Below are 20,131 nucleotides of genomic sequence, written 5' to 3'. Positions count from 1 at the left end.
CCTCCGCCTACTCCTGCGAGGCCCTCAGGATGCAGGATGTACAAGACTTCCTCCTCCCATGCTGTGAATTCTGGGGGAGTAGGTGGAGGTCCGCCGCCAGTCCGCTGTACCGCGATGTTGTGCCTTGATACCATGGAACGCACCTTCCCCCGTAGGTCGTTCCACCGCTTCCTGATGTCGTCCCGATTTCGTGGATGCTGTCCCACAGCGTTGACCCTGTCCACTATTCTGCTCCATAGCTCCATCTCCATCTTCCTGGCAATGGTGGTGTGCTGCACCTGTGCCCCGAAGAGCTGGGGCTCTACCCAAACTATTTCCTCCACCATGACCCTGAGTTCCAGTTGCGGGTCAGAATGACTGTGGCGGTTTACCACGACCGCGGCGGTGTTATGGCGGTCTTCTGACCGGCGGTAAGCGCCTTTTACCGCCGAGGTCAGAATGACCACCTTAGTCCTTTATGTCCTTGGCCAATCAACAGAAAGCTGATGGTCCTCTAAACACTAAATACCGCAACCAGACCATCAATTTGGTGTACATGATACTCCATCATGCTTGTGACAGTAGGAAAATACCTCTTTTTCCATTATCATCGCCATTTTTTGGGACTGATGCTGCTGGTTTTTGACCAGGCCCCAGTGCATGTGCCCTGACTCTTAAAACATGTTGAAATTGGCTATACTCCTAATCTGCATATTTAAATTACCTATATGTCCCTATATGATACATAGTATACCCAGGGTCTGTAAGTTAAATGTCACTAATAGACTTCAGCACACATTGTGCCACCACTAGAGTGACATTCCAAAACACCACTGCAAGCGTACTACTGTAGTCTGTCTGTGAAGTTTTAAAACTGCAAATTTGACCTGTCAAAATAGCCCCTTTTGACAGGCCTAACCCCCTACATATTAATAGGTCACCTCTAAGGAAGCCTTTGGTACCCATAAGGTCTGGTATTTAAAAGAGGGACATGCAAAGGTTTAATTTAAAACATGCCCTTACTGTGACAGGGCCCTCACCACTATTGACACTATAGCACGATTAGCTGTTCCATATGAAAGCACTGCAATACAGTATTAAATACTGCTACCTCAACTTAGGAACACGCTAAAGGTTAATTCTTGGACTTTTTAATATATTCATTACAAACCTAATTCAAAATTTGTACTAAAAGCTTTACAAAAGTTACTTTTAAGAAGTCACATTTTACCTGTCTAGAGCCTCTATGAGGCCATTTGAATGAACATCCAAATATCATCCAGGAGCTGAATAGCTCCTTGATGAGGTGTGAACTTGCTCCCAGAGTTGAGACAAAGGGCATGGGTGTAGGAGGGTGGTGTTCCTCTGGCAGGATAACCATCAGGAAACTACCCAGAAACTTAAACAACTTCAAAGAGGCCTCTTCTGTCACAGGCAGATGTAGCTCATATCTGGGCCTGTCCTCTTTTTTGTCCCTCTAGCCAGGCAGACACCAAACTCAGTAGAAAAAGAGCTGCCCCCAGAAGTGGTTTAGAGTGGTTGCTCATTTCCATGGTCGTAATTCTACGGTCAGCAAAGTAGCTCTGCACAAGGGAAGAAAGGTTCTGCAATGTTGGAGCTAGGTAACAAGGGACACTGTTGGATTGTTTATAGAAGGGCATATAGGAATCGCTGCAAAAGTGGGTAGGGTTACTCCTCAGGGCTTTTTCCCTATTGGTTAGGGTGGAGCCAGGATTCACCCCTACCCGCCGGCTAGTGCCTGTAATAGATATGGCACCTCTGGGTACGTTCTTCAAAATACCTCTGGACCTTTGGAAGAATGAAGAAGCACTGCAGCTGCTGCTAAAACTGGTGAGGAAACCTGAACTGCTGGACCTGCTCCCACTTATATTCAGGACAAAGAAGTGGTCACCAGGGATCAGTTGGGTGTCCTTCTGTTAAGCTATAAGGACTAAAAAAATCTTTAAGAAGCTTCTTTTTACTGAATAGCTCACTGACCAGTTCAACTGGACCTGCCCTGGATCTTGTTTGTGATTTCTGCTGGAGTGACTCCCAAGTTGTTTTCCTAAGGTCCTGGGACCTTTGGCTGCATCAACGTATGCTGCTCCTAACCTCCTAAAAAACCTGTGGCTTAGAAAAGTTTTCTGGTTCTGTATCTGATCCACTCTTAAATCGTGCCTAGGTTCTGGCCATGCACACAAGATGACCACAGTTAGCACTTCTTTTGAGCTATTTTTGTCCTTTTGGTGTCATTTTGTTCATTAAATGAATCTCCATTAGTATAAACTGGAGTGTGATTTTTACTGTGCTGTATTTTTGACTTGTTGACAAGCTTGTTGCTTTTACATGCTGTACACATTTTCTTAAGTTAATCCTGTCTGCTCTTTGCCATAACTACAAAGGATTGAGCTCAGGTTTAAATCACTGAAACCTTTACTGGGCCCAACAAGAATAGTGAGTTTGTTGCTTGAGGTGGACTACTACTAAAAATCCACTTTATCACACCACATATCTATTGCTCTCCTTTTCTTCACAATCACTTTTTTCACAGAGAGCTCAAAAGCTACAGTACGCTACTGGGCTTCTACTGTTTTTCAATGAGCTTTTGCACTTTTTTTTTTATCACTCCACTGGATCCTGTTCTCCAGGCTGGTGAAATTCTTCGATTTCCTAGCATGACCAAAGATCATTGATTAGGTTCAAAAAAATTAACAGCATATATTATTTCAAACAATATTTTCTAGCACAAGAATTGTAAATGTGAATTATAGATGTATTCCTTCATGAAGGTATAAAGCAAAAAAATCCATATTGACACCTCTTATTGAATTCTAAACTCTAGAATGTTCAGACTAACCTTTTTTTATGAGCTTCCTATCTTACATTAATTGTGCTGATAGAGATGAAAAAATTGCTTTTTCCAGCTCCTGGTGAACCCTATGAGACTGCTCAGTGGGTGTATAACTTGGTATAGCTCCTAAGAAGCTAGGTCAAATCAAAAGAATCTAATCTGATGTGGGGAATCTATCTCCAACATTGAAAGGAGGATTTTCTTTGGAGGTTGACTCTATGCTTATCTTCATTCAGTCTGACTTATGCAAATCCACGAGGGACAGGAGTTGGAATCTTCAGCGGTTGATCGACTCTCTGAAAGATGCTGGTGCACAAAGCTTCTTGCAAAGCCAGCCAGGCTTAAGATTGTTAATAATGGCCAAGCCGAGTTTTGGCTTACAGAACAGGATGCTGCACCGGTCCTTAGCAGACTGAAGGGGTCCACATCGTAGACTGAGTTTGCCTTGTTGTTTGCTATGGTCATTGTGTATTCATTTCTCTGCTTGTTTTTGCTTCACTGTTGGTTTTGGTGGTGTAAGTCTCTTCATTATAGCACTGTTGAGCTTTTTCTGCTTGGCTTATACAGGGCCTATTTTTTTATCTCTACTCCTTCTCCTTTTTGCCGGACAGAGCGGGTGGTGTTTTGTAGGGCATGGGGAGTAGGATCCTAGGGCTTTCTAAGGTCATCGACAGCCTCAGGGTGTGGGTGATTCCCTTGGTCAGATGTGTGAGTTGCAGCATTTCATTACCAAATCAGAGCACATAAAAATACTCAATAAGTGATTGTCCAGTCAGTGCTTTTTCCTTAGGAAAAGTAAAAGTACATTTATTATACACACTCAACTAAATACTATGCATTAATTTACAAATATATACATTAGACAATATTATAGATGACATTGCATAATCACCATTGAACTCCTAAAGGGTTGCACAAACATAAAAGGTAAGTCTATTGGTTTGGTCAAATCATATGTGAAAATCACCATAAAGCATATATATCCTGATCAGAAATCACTGTCTGGGGTGGGGGGTTTGGGTGAGGGGTTGCAGGGGGGGGCTGCTTTAATTCCTACAGACCACACACAATACCATGTAGGTTCGGTGGTGGTGTCCCTGCCCTACTGGGCCACCACAAGGGGCCACCCCAAGGCAAGATAAACATGCAAATCTGCAAGTCCCTCAGGCCTCTATGGGACGCTCCAGCCACGAGCACTGATTATTTAAATCTCTCCTGCTGTGCTCAATAACTCGCTTTTGTTTTTGTTTTTTTTTCTTTAAAATATGGGTGCTCAGTTCCACCCGGAACAACCCAGACATGCCTCTATTTGTTGGAGGCAGCTCAGGAAGCCCACCTCTAGCTAGCTCTCTGTGCCAGGAGAAGTCTCCTGTGCTGCAGCGGGAGCTGGAAGCGTATCTCCTCAGCCCACTCCTGAGGGCAGGGATTTCTCCTCATGATGGCAGCTCCACTCCCCACAGACACAGGCACAGGGAACTAGTGTTGGGTCTGCCACTGTTAGGGGCTCCCCCTTCCTTTGCTTTGGCCCTGGGGAAACGGGGGACCCCTGAAGGGACAGGGTGGAAACAGGGAGGGGGTTTAACTCATGCCTCCTCCCTGGAGCAAATAAATAAATCCAGCACTGACCTCAGGGTTTTTCCCTTCCAGTTGTCCATGGCTGTCACAGTCCTAGGCTCGAGAAGTGAAAAGCACAAATAGCACCAACCAAGAGAAAGTCTCCCCCTTGTGCAAGTGTTTTAAAGGGGAGGGGGTCTGGAAGATTCTAGAAGCCAGGCACTGCTGGCCAATTCTGGAGTGCCACGCCACCTCTGTCCCAACCCTCCTGCACAGAATGCTGGGGCATTTCAAGCTGGTGTAATCCAGGAGGCACTGGTCACATTGGCTCCTGGCATCTCAGTTCCACCCCTCGCTGACAATACTGCCTAGGTATTTCCCACCAAAATTTCAAAGAGGAACCCCCTTCTTCATTGGTTACAGTTGTCTGGGCTTCCTCCTTTATTCAGTGGGTTTGGAGTGCTCCCAGTCCTGGTGCAGTGTGGCAAGTAATTATCAAATGCAGATTTTTTATCCCCACACTTTCCTGTCCAGGTGCTGAGGGGGCCACTGTTCATCACTTCTTTTGTGTGGGATGGCCTATGTTCTTGCTGGTGGAGAGGAATTTAATTACCATGGCATAGTAGAGTGACAAAAGGCCTGGGCTCTGATCCTGAGTTGACCCAGAAAAATATGATAATCCTGGATAAGCAATAAGTTGCATAGATATCCTATTGGAACTCTCAGATATGGTTTCCTTGCACGTGTTCCACCCCATTTTGATATGTCAATGGACTCTGTAGGTCAAAGGGAAGCAAAACTGCACTTTAAGGCAGTTTACCTTCAGTGTATAATAAAGTGTCACTACAGACAAAACAGTAAATGGTGCTGACTTTCCCTATGTGTGTACACTAACATTATAAGGCCTGAACCAGGTCAATATCTAATCCTGCAGAGTCCCCTCTGTACCAAGTTATCCATGCACGGCATTAGTCTCACTAGGGCAGTCCTCCTGTGTGCACGCAGGTTCATGTATAACCAGCCAAGTGCCCCTTAACCTAGCTGTGTAGTAGTTGCCTTATCTTGGCTTGCAGATGCTGGCAGTAAACACGCACAGTCCATTTGCCCTGAGACACATTTAATGAGAATCACCAACAGTAATAAGTCTAAATATGGGTGATCTAAAAAGCAATAAATACAGGCGTACTGAATGGGCGGAACCCAACTGCAGCAACAATCATAAACATACAAAAGTATATAAGTATAAATTGCACTTTGAAAGTAGGCATATTGTGCACGTGTAACATGGTTCAATTTAATTGTGCTACGTAGAAAAATATTATTGTTTAATAGGAGCAGTAAGGTTGAAACCCCGCTACTATCTTCCCTATTTTTGAATACATATTTTATGACTAAAATAAGGCAGAAACAGATGCTTTATGTGAGCAAATGCTCGCAAACACAACTATATACAAACTTTAAACTTACTTTTCTATAATGGAACGGTGCACACGATATGGCAAAATAGGTTATTTTACAAGATTGGGAATCCCTATGTCAAAGAGACTCCCCTTTAAGCAGTGGTTTTCATAATCACACGTGTATTCTGTATGATTAAAATCGTATTACAGTGAGTACAGTAATACAAAGTTAAGGTATAACATTCAAAGTCAGTTAACACATTAATCAAACCAGTAAATTAAAAGCAAGACTTTTGAGTGAAATTCACAAAAGGTAAAAGTTGCTGATTGCTCTCCAATACATGCCGTTTTCCAGCTCTGTTCAGATTTTATATGCAGTTGACAGTCTTTGAAAACGTCTAGCTTTTGCCCAGAAAACATAATGCACATGCTGATTTATAGTCCCGCATAATTCTATGTTAAAAATTAAACTCAAATATTATGAACAAATCTAACAATGTAAGGCAAATTCAGGTAACGGAAACATTGCTTCTCTTATTTGTCCATTATGCAACAGTATTCATGCTGTAATGTGTTCACAAGTGGGTTTCACTTTTTTAATGGTTATGTGAGAATCATTCTTGAAATAGTTGTTTTTATTCACCATTAACACAGCTATTCATCATTTTAGTCATCAAATAATTAAGTCAACACAAAATGTATGCATGCATTTAGAAATGTCTTACGTGATAGACGATGGTGATTTCCATCCTGTTATCGGCTCAACCCCTTCCCATTTTTCCAACATAATGTAGCTTTGAAGCTCTTCCGATGTTCGTGGACCACGATATTTGCGAAATACACCATCTTTGGCACTACAGAAATTACAAAGAAGTTTTATAAAGTTTAGAAAACTACCATCTTTTTCTAAAAACTGGGTGACTAGGTTAACAGAAACACTGACCCATATCATGAGGAAATGAGGTTTGTATAAAAAAAAACACTACTTGTTTAATTGGTTTAATTAGCCTTGACCCTCCCACCGATTTGACTCCAGAGTGCTTTTCTATCATGCTGCTATTTAACAAAAGATGATAAAACACGTAACACCCTATTTTCCATCTGAACTTCAAAAAAATTTACACTTTGCTAATCTGTTCTATAAAAGCCTAAACGTGGTCCAAAACCTGGCTGGAATGCTCATAGCGTCAAAGAAAATCCTCTCATACATTCCCTCAGGCCAAAACATGCAGCTTATCCAGCCCTCAAACTAAGTGCAGCTTATCTGGCAAATCTTTTTTATTGATTTTTATCCATTTAACAGAATTCCAGTTTTCACTGTACAGTTTTGCAGTGGCATTGCCACCAGTCAGATACATATCACGTTCTTACAATTTGCATGTACAAATTCCATGTGATGGACCAATACAATGCTGTCAGCATCATAGAGTGACAATAACAAGAATGACATGCATAGGTGCCATGAGGGGACCAGAAACCAAGAATGCACATGATAATCCTGATATGCAAGAGGTGGTATCCTACGTATCAGAATCTATCTCCAGCCAGGCTAGAGTCAGCTCAGCTCTAATGTAAATGAGGCCCTACATGCAAGCAGATATTAATATGTGTACAGGAGCAACAATGGTGAGAGAAAAAAGATTGCATAATACAAACAGAACTGGTAACAAAACGTTGGAGCTCACCCTCAACCTCCCATGCCCCCTGAGGCCCCAACGGATAGTAGCAATCCCACAGCCACACTCGAGGGTAGAACAATACATGAACATCAGTTAAAGAAGGAACATGTGGGAGCAGCAGAAACTTAGAGGAGACAACATACAAGTAGATGATCAATAAATAGACGCGAGTCACAATGCTGCTAAGCGGGCGCTAGCTCGTTGTCGGGCGCCTTTGGATCACTATCGATTACGACTTGATCCTCCCCGCAACTGAGTCAACATCTCATCCCAACCAGTCAAAATGGGATACGTGTGCAAGCCCATAGCATCCTCGCGCCGCAGTACAGCCCCCTCGGCCTCTGCCCATACCATAAAGGAGCGTCTCCAAGCTAGTACTGATGGGGGTTCGGTGTCCTTCCATCTTTTAGTAATGAGACGCTTAGCTGTCAAAAGACCCAAGTCCAGGAATCTTGTGGACGCTTTATGCTTTTTGGATCTCAGGAAAAGACCTGAGAGGCAGGAGCTGCAATCTAACAGCAGTGGGCGCGATCTAAACTTGGATAGGGATGTTGTAACTCCATGCCAATAAGCGTTTAAGGAGGGACAGGCCCAGAACATGTGGAGGAAGTCTGCCCCAATTTCGTTGCAGCGAGGGCAAGCGGAGTCCTTTCGATTAAAATACCTGTTAATACGGGCTGGTGTGAGGTAAGCTCTGTGGAGTATGTAAAATTGAATGAGACAGAATCTGGCATTACGGGGAACATTAGTATGGCTGGACAGTGCCCCCGACCATGTGGCCTCAGTGAAGGGTCCCTCTAGATCACCTTCCCAAGTGGTTTGCAAGACAGTGAGGGTCCCCGCTGTAAGTGCTCTGAGGGCATCAGTGAACCATTGAATCAAGTGTCTGCCTTGTCCCATAACTTGTAAGTACTGCACCAACAGGTGCGTAGGGGGTTCAGAGGACATATCTCCCCATCCGTGTGATAGTGCCCGCAGCAATGAATTGTACAAAATACATTGTCCCGGTGGCAGTCCCGTCTCCAGCGAAAGCTCCGTAAACCGAATCAGACCACCCTCGCTGTATAGATCTCCCAAAGTGTGTATGTCAGCGGCATGCCAAGGACCCAATTCCGTAGTGGTTGTGAGTCGCGCACCGCATTGTGCACCCAGCAACGCGAGTGCTGGAGTGTAGGAAGCAGTGTCACTTGTGAGGCACAGGGATCTGCGATAGCAGCGGTGAGCTACATTCAGAAGGACCTCCCCAGGGGGCCGCAATTTAGTGAGGGGGTGAAAGAGATGTGAAATCCGGGTTAGTGTCCAGGGCAGGGAATTGGTTGCAGTGTCAGCCAATTGAAGATTCGCTAGCCAGCGCGCCACCCACTGAACCTGGGAGGCCAGGTAATAATGTTCATATTTGGAACCGAGAGGCCACCTCGGGAAAGGGGCAAATAGAGCTTCTTCAATGCCACCTTACAGCGGCCCAATTCCAAACAAACTCCTGTAATCTAGGCTCCACATCACAAAAGAAACCAGCTGGAACATAATGAGGCAAATTGGTGAAGTAGTATAGAAGGCGAGGGAGGACTACCATTTTCAGGAGAGCGATCCTACTGGCCACCGACAGCGGCAGTGTCTGCCAGAAGGTCATCTGTAATCAGATGGATGACACTGCCCTGCAGAGATTGCCATCATGCAGGTCCCTCTCTGTGTGGAATATCCGTATGCCCAGATAGCGGAACGTGCTTGGCTGCCAGGGGACGTCTATGCCAGAGATTCTTAGTTTCGGCTTCGACTGCCTCGGATCAAAAGGGAACAGGAATGATTTCGCCCAGTTAACATGGAGGCCGGAAAATGCAGCAAAGTGGCGCAGGATGTCTGCAATGTCGGGAGGGACATTGTCAATATCACGGACGTACAAAAGGAGGTCATCTGCATATAAAGAAATAACATGCAAACCATCACCCAACGGAATGCCCCTTGTTCGCCCGGCCCTATGGAACTCCACAGCCAAAGGCTCGGTCGCCAGAGAAAACAGCAATGGGGAGAGGGGGCAGCCCTGCCTGGTACCTCTAGTCTCCTCGATCGGCTCAGATATATATGTGCCAACTTTAACCCTAGAGCGTGGCCGAGTACATAACAATTAGGTCAAGTGTAGGAAGTATGGGCCGAAGCGACGCAACAAATCAAATAGGTAGGACCATTCCAAGGAGTCAAAGGCCTTATCCAGATCAAGGACCAGGCATCCTGCACGAGGACAATCTCGTGTTGAATATTGCATGACTCTAAAAAGGCGCCAGATATTGCTCGAGGTGTCCCGTGCAGGTACAAAACCATTTTGGTCTGAGTGCACCAACTGTGGGACCAAGGGCGCCAAACACATTGCTAGACTCTTGGCCAGAATTTTATAGTCCGTATTAAGCATCGCCAACGGCCTGTAGGAGCCCAGCTCAGATGGATCCCTGCCCAGCTTAGGGAGCAACACCAACAGTGCCTCGTTCTGCGAAGCCGGCAATAACGCCCCCTGCAGCACCCGCTCATAAAGAGAAAGAAGACGGGGCGCAAGCCTCACAGAGAAAGACTTGTAGAACTCAGACGGGAGTCCATCTGGGCTGGGCCTTTTGCGGGCTGATAGGGCCCGTGTTCCCTCGCAAACCTCTTCCAATGTCAGGGGTGCCTCAAGTTCTGCCCACTGATGATCTGACAATCAGGGTAGGGTGAGCGCTGAAAAAAAATCAGCTCTCATTTCCAGGTCATCTACCACCGCTGACTGATAAAGTGACCAATAGTACTCAGTGAATTCAGAGTGAATCTCCCGAGGGGCATGAAAAATGTCCCCAGTTATCGAACGGATTGCCACAATGGGGCTTCGATCGTGGTCTTGGTGGTTAAGCGAGGCCAGCAATTTGCCCGAACGATCCGCCAGAGCATGTGTGCGAGCCGAGTGAGCTGCGTAATTTAAGCAGCGCAGTCTCTCTAATAAGGAGATGTGTTCTGCTCTGGCGTCTGTTAATTGCTGCGAGTCAGGCGCAGAATGAGATTGCCTACATTCATATCCCATCAGGGATCCCTCCACTCCACTCTAGTCAAGTCACTCTCAATAGACTTCCGCAAGTTCCATTGCATGCCCATGCAGTGGCCCCTGATAAACGCCTTAAATGCCTCCCAATCAATTAATTCAGAGGATGCTGTTCCCATATTGTGATTAAAGTATTCGGGGATTGCCTAGTCTAGCAAGGTCCTAAATGGCACATCCTCCAGGAGCTCCGGATGGAATCTCCAAGTGGGGATGTTGGGGCGGAGTAAGTCCCATCCCAGATACAGTAGGTGTGGGTTATGGTCCGAATGGGTACGGCCCAAATAGTCAGGCCACTGTACCGCTGAATATAAGTTAGCAGTGCACACCAACCTGTCAAGGTGGACATGCAATCGATGTGGTGCAGAATAAAACAAGTATATCCTAGTAGTGGGATTATGTTGACGCCACATATCCACCATCCGCCAGTGGTGAAGCCAGTCGCGGAATGGCAGTGCAGCTGTGACTGTGGGAGCATTGGGTAGTGGTGGGAAGGACCGATACATTGAGGGGTCCAGAACACAGCACCCCCCAGCAACCCGGGGAGGTTGCTCCAACGTTCCAGGAAAGGAGAGAGTGCATGAAAAAAAGAGGCTTGGTCGGTGTTTGGGGCATATATAGATCCTAACTGGACAGCACGGCCAGCGAGGTGTCCACGCAACAGTACGTAACGCCCCTGGTCAACTACAATATAATCGTCAACTATGAATGGGGTGCCCGGTCTAATATGATAAGCGCCCCCCTGGCATAGGTGGAGAAACCTGTCGCATAAAGCTGCCCACACCAGCAGCGCTGTAATCTAGCCACTTCAGATTGCGCCAGATGAGTCTCCTGCAGGAACGCTATGTGTATTGAATGTCTTTTGAGGTATGAATAGATGGAATATCTGCATGCTGGCGAATGTATGCCACTCACATTCCATGTAAGAAATTTAAATGGGTTCATGGTGGATCAGTGAATAAACAGGAGGACGGTGGCCCAACCCCCGGGATAGAGAGAGTCAACTGCACAACAGCGGGTTCCCAAGGAGGGAGCAGACAAGGCGGACATAGGCTCCATACAAAACATGTCAAAAACAAATGGGAGCCAACAACAGGCCCAATAGTAACATGAGTGAATACCATTTAGGGCGGAGGAACAACAGGTGTCTGCCCAAACCAGGTGATATGCCTATAGAGTGCGAACAATTCTGGGGTAAAGAAAAGGGGAACCCTCTCTGGCGGGAATATGAGGTAGACCAGGCGCCGGAGAAGTGGAAGCGCCCAGGTAAAGACCCCTAACCTAGCATGAAAGCGGGGAAGCAGCTACAGCAGAGCGCAGCATGCAGCGCAGAGGACACAGAGAGGCCCAACTCCCAGCGGCCACCAGGCGGCTACACAGCATATCCGTGACAGGCAGCCGGCCAGGATAGTCAACCTTTGACCCAGACACAAACTGCTGCACAGTGAGATGCGTAGTCAGTGAGTGAGTTCAAAGTAGTTCATCAGCTGTCTGAGGCATCACCTCGGGGCGGCGGGATGATCCAAGTTCAGAGGATGTCTCAGGGGAGGAGCCCATATCTCCAATAGAGTTAGTGGGGTCTGCTTTGGCATCCGAGGTTACTGAGAGGACACTAATGGCTGCTGCAGTTTGCAATCCACAATGGCGTTCCTGCGTAATTTGTTCCAGGTCGGGGCGTGTTGCACCTCCCCCGATGCAGCCACTCGCCTTTTGCAATTCCGGCGTTTACGGGACTGCAGGTCCTGAGTCCCCAATTCAGCCATGACGGAATCATGTCGATTGACCAGTTCCAAAGATTCCAGCCAGCCCCATGTCGCCTCTGGCATGTTGAAGAAGTGAGTTTTAGTGTCTGCCACCACCCGCAATCTGGCCGGGAATAGCACAGAATATGACAAGCTGAGGGAGCGAAGTTTGCATTTAACTACCAGGAAAGATGCCCGTTCTTTTTGTACGGCCAGGGTGTAATCCGGGAATATCATAACCGGGGCATTGTGCACTGTAATTGGAGGTAATGCTCGTACCGCCCGTAGTATGATATCCCTATACGCATAATGTAAGAGCCGGAGGAGAAATGGACGTGGGCCAGTGCCAGGCGGCCGAGCCCTAGTAGGAAACCTGTGGGCCCGCTCAACCGAGGAAAAGGGCGTCAGCGAGCCCTCTGGGAGCAGCCCTCACAACCAGAACTCAGCAAAAGCAACCGCATCCGGGGCCCCTGCCCCCTCCGGTAGGCCCACTATTCTGAGGTTATTCTGCATGGTGCGACCATCCGCGTCTTTCACACGGTGCTCCAGTGTCTCTATCCGTTCCAGAGCATTTTGTAATGAGGCCTCCAGTTGATCCGATTTAGGAGCTAGGTCCTGAAGCTGGTCCTCTAGTGTGCGGGTTCTATCTGCTAACTAGCCGTGGACCGCGTGTAGTAGGGTGAGATCGCTAGCCACCTTGTCGATTTTGCCCTCCAACGAGGTCCGAGCTTGTTCCAGAGAGGTGCCTATGCGCTCCACCGCTGCCAACACCGTGTCCAATTTAGTGTCATCTAGGGATGTAGGTTCCAATCGCGGCGCCTGGCGTTTGCCGCCAGTACCAGAGGGGAGTCGACCCGTACCCGTCATGTTGTCACCTAGAAGAAGGCAATGAGCCACGGAACCAGATTCAAATGTGGGTGCTCGCGTATTACTGTCCATGTAGGAGGCCCACTTGAGTGCGCGATGCTACAGTCCAGGTGCAGCAGCATGAGCAGCCTCCCTCCGCGTCCTGTTCAGGTACACAGGATCACCACCAGTACACCAACACCACAGGTCCACGGCTCATTTGACCTGCAATACCAGCCGGTAGATCAAAAACACATCAGATGTAGAAACCAGGCTGTCAGTGCAGCATCCATTCACCTCAGCTGAAAATGTTAATTCCCAAAGCAGGCACCGACCCAACCGCTCCAACCCCCGGCACCGGAGAGGCACGAGTTATGTCTCCGCAGGCCTGTTCCTGCCAATAGGTACAAGGGCTTCCTCACTGTCCGCCCTCCGAGTTGTTGCAGTTTCCCAGACTGCCTCGTCGCCAAGGGCATCCAGAGCTGACAGGCTCCACAAGCCCAGTCACCACCAGCCCAGCGATGTCACACCTTACCCTTGCCGCCAGGCGAGCCACCGCCTACCTTATGTACAGGTAAGATCCAGCGTTTCCTCATGTAGCTCAGTTTGTCAGGTGACAGGGGATCAAATGGCTCCCACGGCTCTGCCAAGTGTACCGTCACCCCTCCGCTCGAGGGATCCTCTACAAGGGGCCAGCCGGCTCCAGACCGTCCCGCCTGGCATCTGCAGGCTAGGCCGCTCCCCCCCAGTCCCATGCAGAGAGTTCACAGCACCGAGCAGGCGGGTCCGGCACACCCCCAATCAGTCCCCTCAGCGCCAGAGGGATCGGCGGTCAGGCAGGCGCTGCCGCAGTCTTGGGCCCGCTCCCCAATCCTGATAATATTAATGATAAACAGGGTTTCACCGCGGAGCGCTATTAACTGGCGCCTGCCATATTAGCTGGATAGCCACGCCCCCCCCAAACTAAGTGCAGCTTAAGCATGGAAAATAACTTATTTTTCAGCCAAACCAGGGTCCTCAAGTTGATCTAAAACTGTAGCTGGATTAACGTGTGTGGTGAGAAAGTCTATATTGTGTTACAGGCTGTGTTTGACCTCCATTGGATACCAGTGCAGCAGCGACCAATTCTTTCAAAGCACGCTGACTTTCACAACAGTCTCATTATAAACCTAGTCAGTGCTTAATTTGTAAAAGAAAAGAGTGCAAGTGCTGCTCAGAAGCCCACGGCCAGTGAACTAAAACACTGGCATGTCAAATACCAAGGCTGATACTCTTAAATACACCTTATGCCTCTTTAAACAAGTACCAGACACTCCCTGCCCCTTTATCTGAATTTTGCACTTTCCAGCTTTCTCCCTTTGAGGCGTTTTTCCATTGCTCTGTCTTTCCGATATGTTTATTTTCCCTCAGTAAATATATGATGAGTTCAAATAAGTGCTGGTCCCCAAAAATAACTGCCAGTTGTCCTCAGCTGCAACAACGGGTCAAATTAAGCCCTTAGCCTAGTCCTCCCCTCCTTTTAGAGAAACTGGAAGCCTACAACCCCATCCACATCTTAAACCACATAATCATATCTTCCACTATTGGCCTATTCTATGTGCCATTGATTGGGCAGCCATGCTCATCGTTTTGGTCCCTATCTTGTGCAACTCAACAACAGTCTCTGTAAGGGTCCTTTTCTAACTTTCTGGCAATAAAGACTATCCTTTTTTCAATCTTGTTTACTTATAATGAGAAGACCACTAATACTACCTAGGACCGACAAGCATTTAGATGCATGCATGCTTCAGAAATTCCGAACATAATATAATTCAATACACAGTCCACTACAATGCAGGATGTCACTTTGAAATTTTCCTACCTTCTAGCGACACTTGCTATTGTAGGTAATAGTCAATGTATTACTTTGTTATGTTACATACATTTATAGAGCACACATACACCCAAGGGTTTCATGGCACTAGAGAATTCTAAATAACAGAGGCTTAACCCACCATAAGGACCGTTGCTCATATACATCTTTAAATAGCCAAGCATTCATTAGTTTCCTGAATTTTTGATAGTAGGAAGTGGATCTGATATCTTGGGGAAAGGAGTTCCAGACATGGGGAGTAAGAACCGAGAAACGGGAACAGCCCAGCCTCTTTTTATTAAAAGGTGGGGTATGGAGTAGATTCATATGCGTCGATATTAAGTTTCTGTTCGGGATGTATCTTTTAATTCTGGCTGAGATTAAGGCAGGACTTCTCCCATAAATGGATTTAAAAATAATACAACAAGTCTTAAAGATGGTACCTTGTGTCAAAGGCAACCAGTGCAGTTTCTTCATCACAGGTGTAATGTGACACTGTCTATTTTGTTTGAATATGTCTGGCTGCTTGATTTTGAACCACTTGGAGTCTGCGAGAAAGATAGTTAGCAAGCCCAAGATATAAAGAGTTGCCATAGTCAATATGTGAAATGACTAAGGCAAGGATGGCTTAGGTTACAGCTTCCATTGGAGTAATTTGCTGATTTTCTTAATTTTCCAGAACTGTAAAAAGCAGGCCGATATAACTAATCCAACTTGGGATTTCAATGGCAGCTATTTGTCAATGACGCTTCCTAGACTTTTTAATGAGTGCTTGGGTTGGGGAGAGGTACCCATCGATGAAGGCCAAAAGGAAGGAATGTATGTCTGAATTTTATTTTGAGTTACAGCAATCTTTTTTTTATTAGAGTTCAGCTTCAGCTGATTATTATTCATCCAATCTCTGATAAACAGCAAGGTATTCTGGAATATTTCCTTAGCTTCACTAGAATCTTAAATGGTGAACAGAAGTAGCATGTCATCAGTGTAGTCATAAATTCTTACATTCATCTTCTTTAGGGTGCAAATTAAGGGTTGAATATATATATTGAAGAGGTGAGGGGACATAGCAGACCCTTGAAGAACTCCATGTGACAGTTGGACCTTAAATTATTTTTAAGGAAACAGACATACAGATTGCCAACGATTCTTCCAGAAGGAGACAATCCATGCCAATGCTGTACCCTGAAGGCCAGTTGCCTTGACACGGCCCACCAATAACTCATGGTCTACTGTGTCACATGCCGCAGAAAGATCTAAAATAACCAAAGCCTGCCTGATGGAAGTCAAGAAATTTGGATTCTTCTAAGAAGAAACATTGATGTTTGGCAACAACTGCTGTAAGTACTTTCACCAAGTATGGCAGCAGTTATATGGGACAGTAATTTTGCAAACTGGGAGGTTCCTCACCAATTTCTTCTGAAGAGGAATCACAATTGCCTCCTTAAAAGAATCAGGAACCACCCCTTGACTAAGAGATTGGTTGAGGGGGGATAGAGCTCCCTCAGGAAAACATGATAAGACTGTTTTTTCTATTTTAGGAGGACACATGTCATTAGGGTAGCCTGATTTAATCTTTGACAGCAACTCTATGAGGCACTATTTGGTGAAAGCAGGAAATTCAAGTAGGATAGAACAATTCATACTATTAGAAGATATTGACCTAAGTGAAGAGCTTGTCAGTATACTATCCATTATTAGCTTAATATTTTCCACAAATAAGGTATTAAGCTTATCACATAAGTTTTGTGAGGGGATAGAGGGTATAGTCACCCTATCAGGATTGGATAATTCAGAGACTATATTGAAGATTTCCTTAGATTTGTTCTCTGAATTTAGAATTCTGTTGAAAGTGACTGCTAATCTCTCTCCTACTTTGATGATTACTTCCATTAAGTTGACTCTTGACAGCAACAGAAATTTACATATTGGGGCCTATTCAGAAAAGTAAATTTGGTTGTGAACATCTGACTGACCAAAGCCATTTACGTGTGTGGAGATCTCCACCATACGTGCTAAGCTCTTCCCACCAGTAAATCCCTTTCAATAGATGGGACCTAGGGCATGATTAGTCTTAGAGGTTTGCAAATATCTAGACACAAGGACATTTGAACTCTGTACATCTACTCTGCTTTGTTATTCCACCCTGGAAAGGGTTTTACTGCTGTTAAGGGCTGGCCTAAATTCCTGACCAGGGTTAGAAGGTGAATGGGACACACCCAGATTTGTTGGGGTGTAGGAGAAATAGCTTTCTCTTCTGTGGTTAAAAAAATACAGAGGTGTACCATTTGGATTTCTGTTATACTGTGTTGATGGCATGGGTAAACCCCCTCTGACTTTGACTTAATTAGTGAAGAGACTGAATGGAGTGCACTGTGTGGCTGTGAGAAGATCTTCTATGCCAACCTCAGCCCAATGTTGTTCAACGTCTACATGGCCCCCCTCGCACAACTGGCCAGCCAACACAACCTCAGCATCATCTCCTACGCCGACGACATCCAACTCGTCCTCTCCCTGACCAAAGATCCTCTCACCGCCAAAACCAACCTCCACGAGGGACTGAAATCCATCGCCGAGTGGATGAGCAACAGCCGCCTGAAACTCAACTCCGACAAGACGGAAGTCCTCATCCTCGGACGTACCCCCTCGGCCTGGAACGACTCCTGGTGGCCCACCGCCCTCGGCCCGCCACCCACCCCTGCCAGCCACGCACGAAACCTGGGCTTCATCCTCGACTCCGCTCTCACCATGTCCAAACAGGTCAACGCTGTCTCCTCTTCCTGTTTCAACACCCTCCGCATGCTCCGCAGGATTTTCAAGTGGATTCCAACAGGAACCAGAAAGACGGTGACCCAAGCCCTCGTCAGTAGCAGACTCGACTACGGCAACGCACTCTACACAGGCATCCCAACGAAAGACATCAAATGACTCCAACGCATCCAGAACGCAGCCGCCCGTCTGATCCTCGACGTACCCCGCCGAGGTCACATCTCCCCCCACCTGAAGAACCTCCGCTGGCTCCCCGTGGAAAAGAGGATCACCTTTAAACTCCTCACCCACGCACACAAGGCACTCCACAACACTGGACCCACCTACCTGAACTCCAGACTCAACTTCTACGTTCCCTCACGTCAACTACGCTCTGCCAACCTCGCCCTCGCCATCGTCCCCCGAATCCAGCGCAAGACCTCTGGCGGCAGATCCTTCTCCTACCTCGCCGCCAAGACCTGGAACTCTCTCCCCACCTCTCTTCGCCAGACCCAGGACCTCCTCACCTTCAGGAGACTCCTCAAGACATGGCTCTTCGAACGTTAGCAGCACCCCCCCCCCCAGCGCCTCGAAACCCTAACGGGTACATAGCGCGCTTTATAAATCTTTTGATTGATTGATTGATTGATTGTACCTCTACGGGACAGTGAGTTAACATACTGATATCAGGAATTCATACAAACAATAGTTGAGGAGTATTCTAGAAGAGAACACCTAACTCACCAAAGTTCTACAGAGAAACAATTTAGGTTTAGAATAGGTTTCTCACACAAATATAGCATTCTTAATTGCAGAGAACAACCAAATGTAGTTATTAAACATGTCCTAGTATTGTTTGGAAACTTTTTAGGTAATAGATGCATGCTTAATCTGGATTCCAAAACTGTTAGGCAGAAGAGTATTAAATATTGATTTTATTAAATATGGATGTTCAAACTGAATACTTGTTCAATACTTGTGAGAAAGTGAAAAAGTGTAGTGTATCAATACAGATGGTCAGTGTGAATTACAGAAGCAAAAAAGTATTTTGGCCAGTCCAATTTACTCAAGGCAATTTTTTAACTCACAAATGAGTTGTATGACCATATGGGAATGACTAGCTTTACCCCTTTTCAGTAAGACCTGATATGCAGCCAGGGTGCTGCATTTATCTGAGATGAATTAATACATGTGTATTCTTTGAGGAGGCTCATCAGGGGTACCACTATTAGCAGCTAAAGAATGTGGTTAGGATTACATAAAGATGAACATGCAACTTTCAATATATTTACATTTTGTGGTGAAACTAAAGTGAATCCATAATGCACATATGTTCTGGTCTGCATTTAAATTCGTATGCATGTGCCTTCAAAATAGGCTAACAACTGCAAATAGACATAGGTTAATAGGTATTTCAATGTGAATAGTATACACCTAAAATGATGGGATCAGTACTTATTTATCGATGGCCATGTATAAGATAAAGGGCTAGGATGATGCCTTTGCTCTTTATTTACTATCTATTGGGTGTGTTTCTTGGAATAGAAGTGGAGATACTTTGAAATGTTTATGTATGTTCACATGTGGAGGGTGTAGAGGATGAAATGACACATTATCAGAAGTGTTATGAGGAGTTAAGGATGACTTTGCCTTTGTATTTGATGCAAAGAATTATATAGCACATTGTGAAAATGGCCCTTTTTGCAGGGTTATCCCCAAAATGTTTGCCTTCTTCTTCCTATTTTGTCTGATCTATTTTTGCTGGTTTTAGGACTCTGGGCACTTTACTATCGCTGATCAGTGATAAAGTGCAAGTCTTCTCTGTCTAAATTGTATTAGTGTTTGGTTTATCCATGATTGCCATATCTGATGTATTTGTAAGTCCCTGGTAAAGTGCACTGGAGAGTTGCACAGGGTCTGTAAATCAAATGCTACTAGTGGGTCTGCAACACTGATTGTGCCACCCACATGAGTAGCCCTGTAAACATGGCTCAGACCTGCCACTGCAGTGACTGTGTTTGCAATATTGCACTGCCAGTTCGACCTGGCTAGTGTATCCACTTGGCAAGCCTAAACCTGCCTTTTTATTACATATAAGTCACAACTAAGGAAGGCCCAAGGCAGTCCCATGGGCAGGGTGCAGTGTATTTAAAAGGTAGATCATGTACTGGTGTGTTTTACATGTCCTAGTAGTGAAATACTGCCAGATTTGGTTTCCACTATTGCAATGCCTATCTCTCCCATAGAATAACATGGAGATTGCCTTTAAATATCTTTTAAGGTGAGTTTTCCATTGGGAGCAGATAGAGATATGGAGTTTGGGGTCTCTGAAGTGACAGTTTAAAAAAAACATCTTTTGGTAAAGTTCGTTTTTAGACTGTCTGTTTGAAAATGATACTTTTTCATAGTGGGCATTTTCTTGCTTAAC

General features: G+C 45.8%; 1 protein-coding gene across 1 annotated transcript in view; it reads right to left on the bottom strand.

Annotated features, from left to right (window-relative positions):
• The window catches only part of TMX4 (thioredoxin related transmembrane protein 4), a 390,958-nt gene that overhangs the window by 232,077 nt on the left and 138,750 nt on the right, over positions 1-20,131 (bottom strand). The window contains exon 6 of the mRNA XM_069236546.1: positions 6,510-6,638. Within this exon, the coding sequence (XP_069092647.1) occupies positions 6,510-6,638 (129 nt within the window). The remainder of the gene's footprint in view (positions 1-6,509; positions 6,639-20,131) is intronic.

Source organism: Pleurodeles waltl, chromosome 5, assembly GCF_031143425.1.
Source record: "Pleurodeles waltl isolate 20211129_DDA chromosome 5, aPleWal1.hap1.20221129, whole genome shotgun sequence".
Lineage (NCBI taxonomy): Eukaryota > Metazoa > Chordata > Amphibia > Caudata > Salamandridae > Pleurodeles > Pleurodeles waltl.
This window is presented reverse-complemented; position numbering and strand designations above follow the sequence as displayed.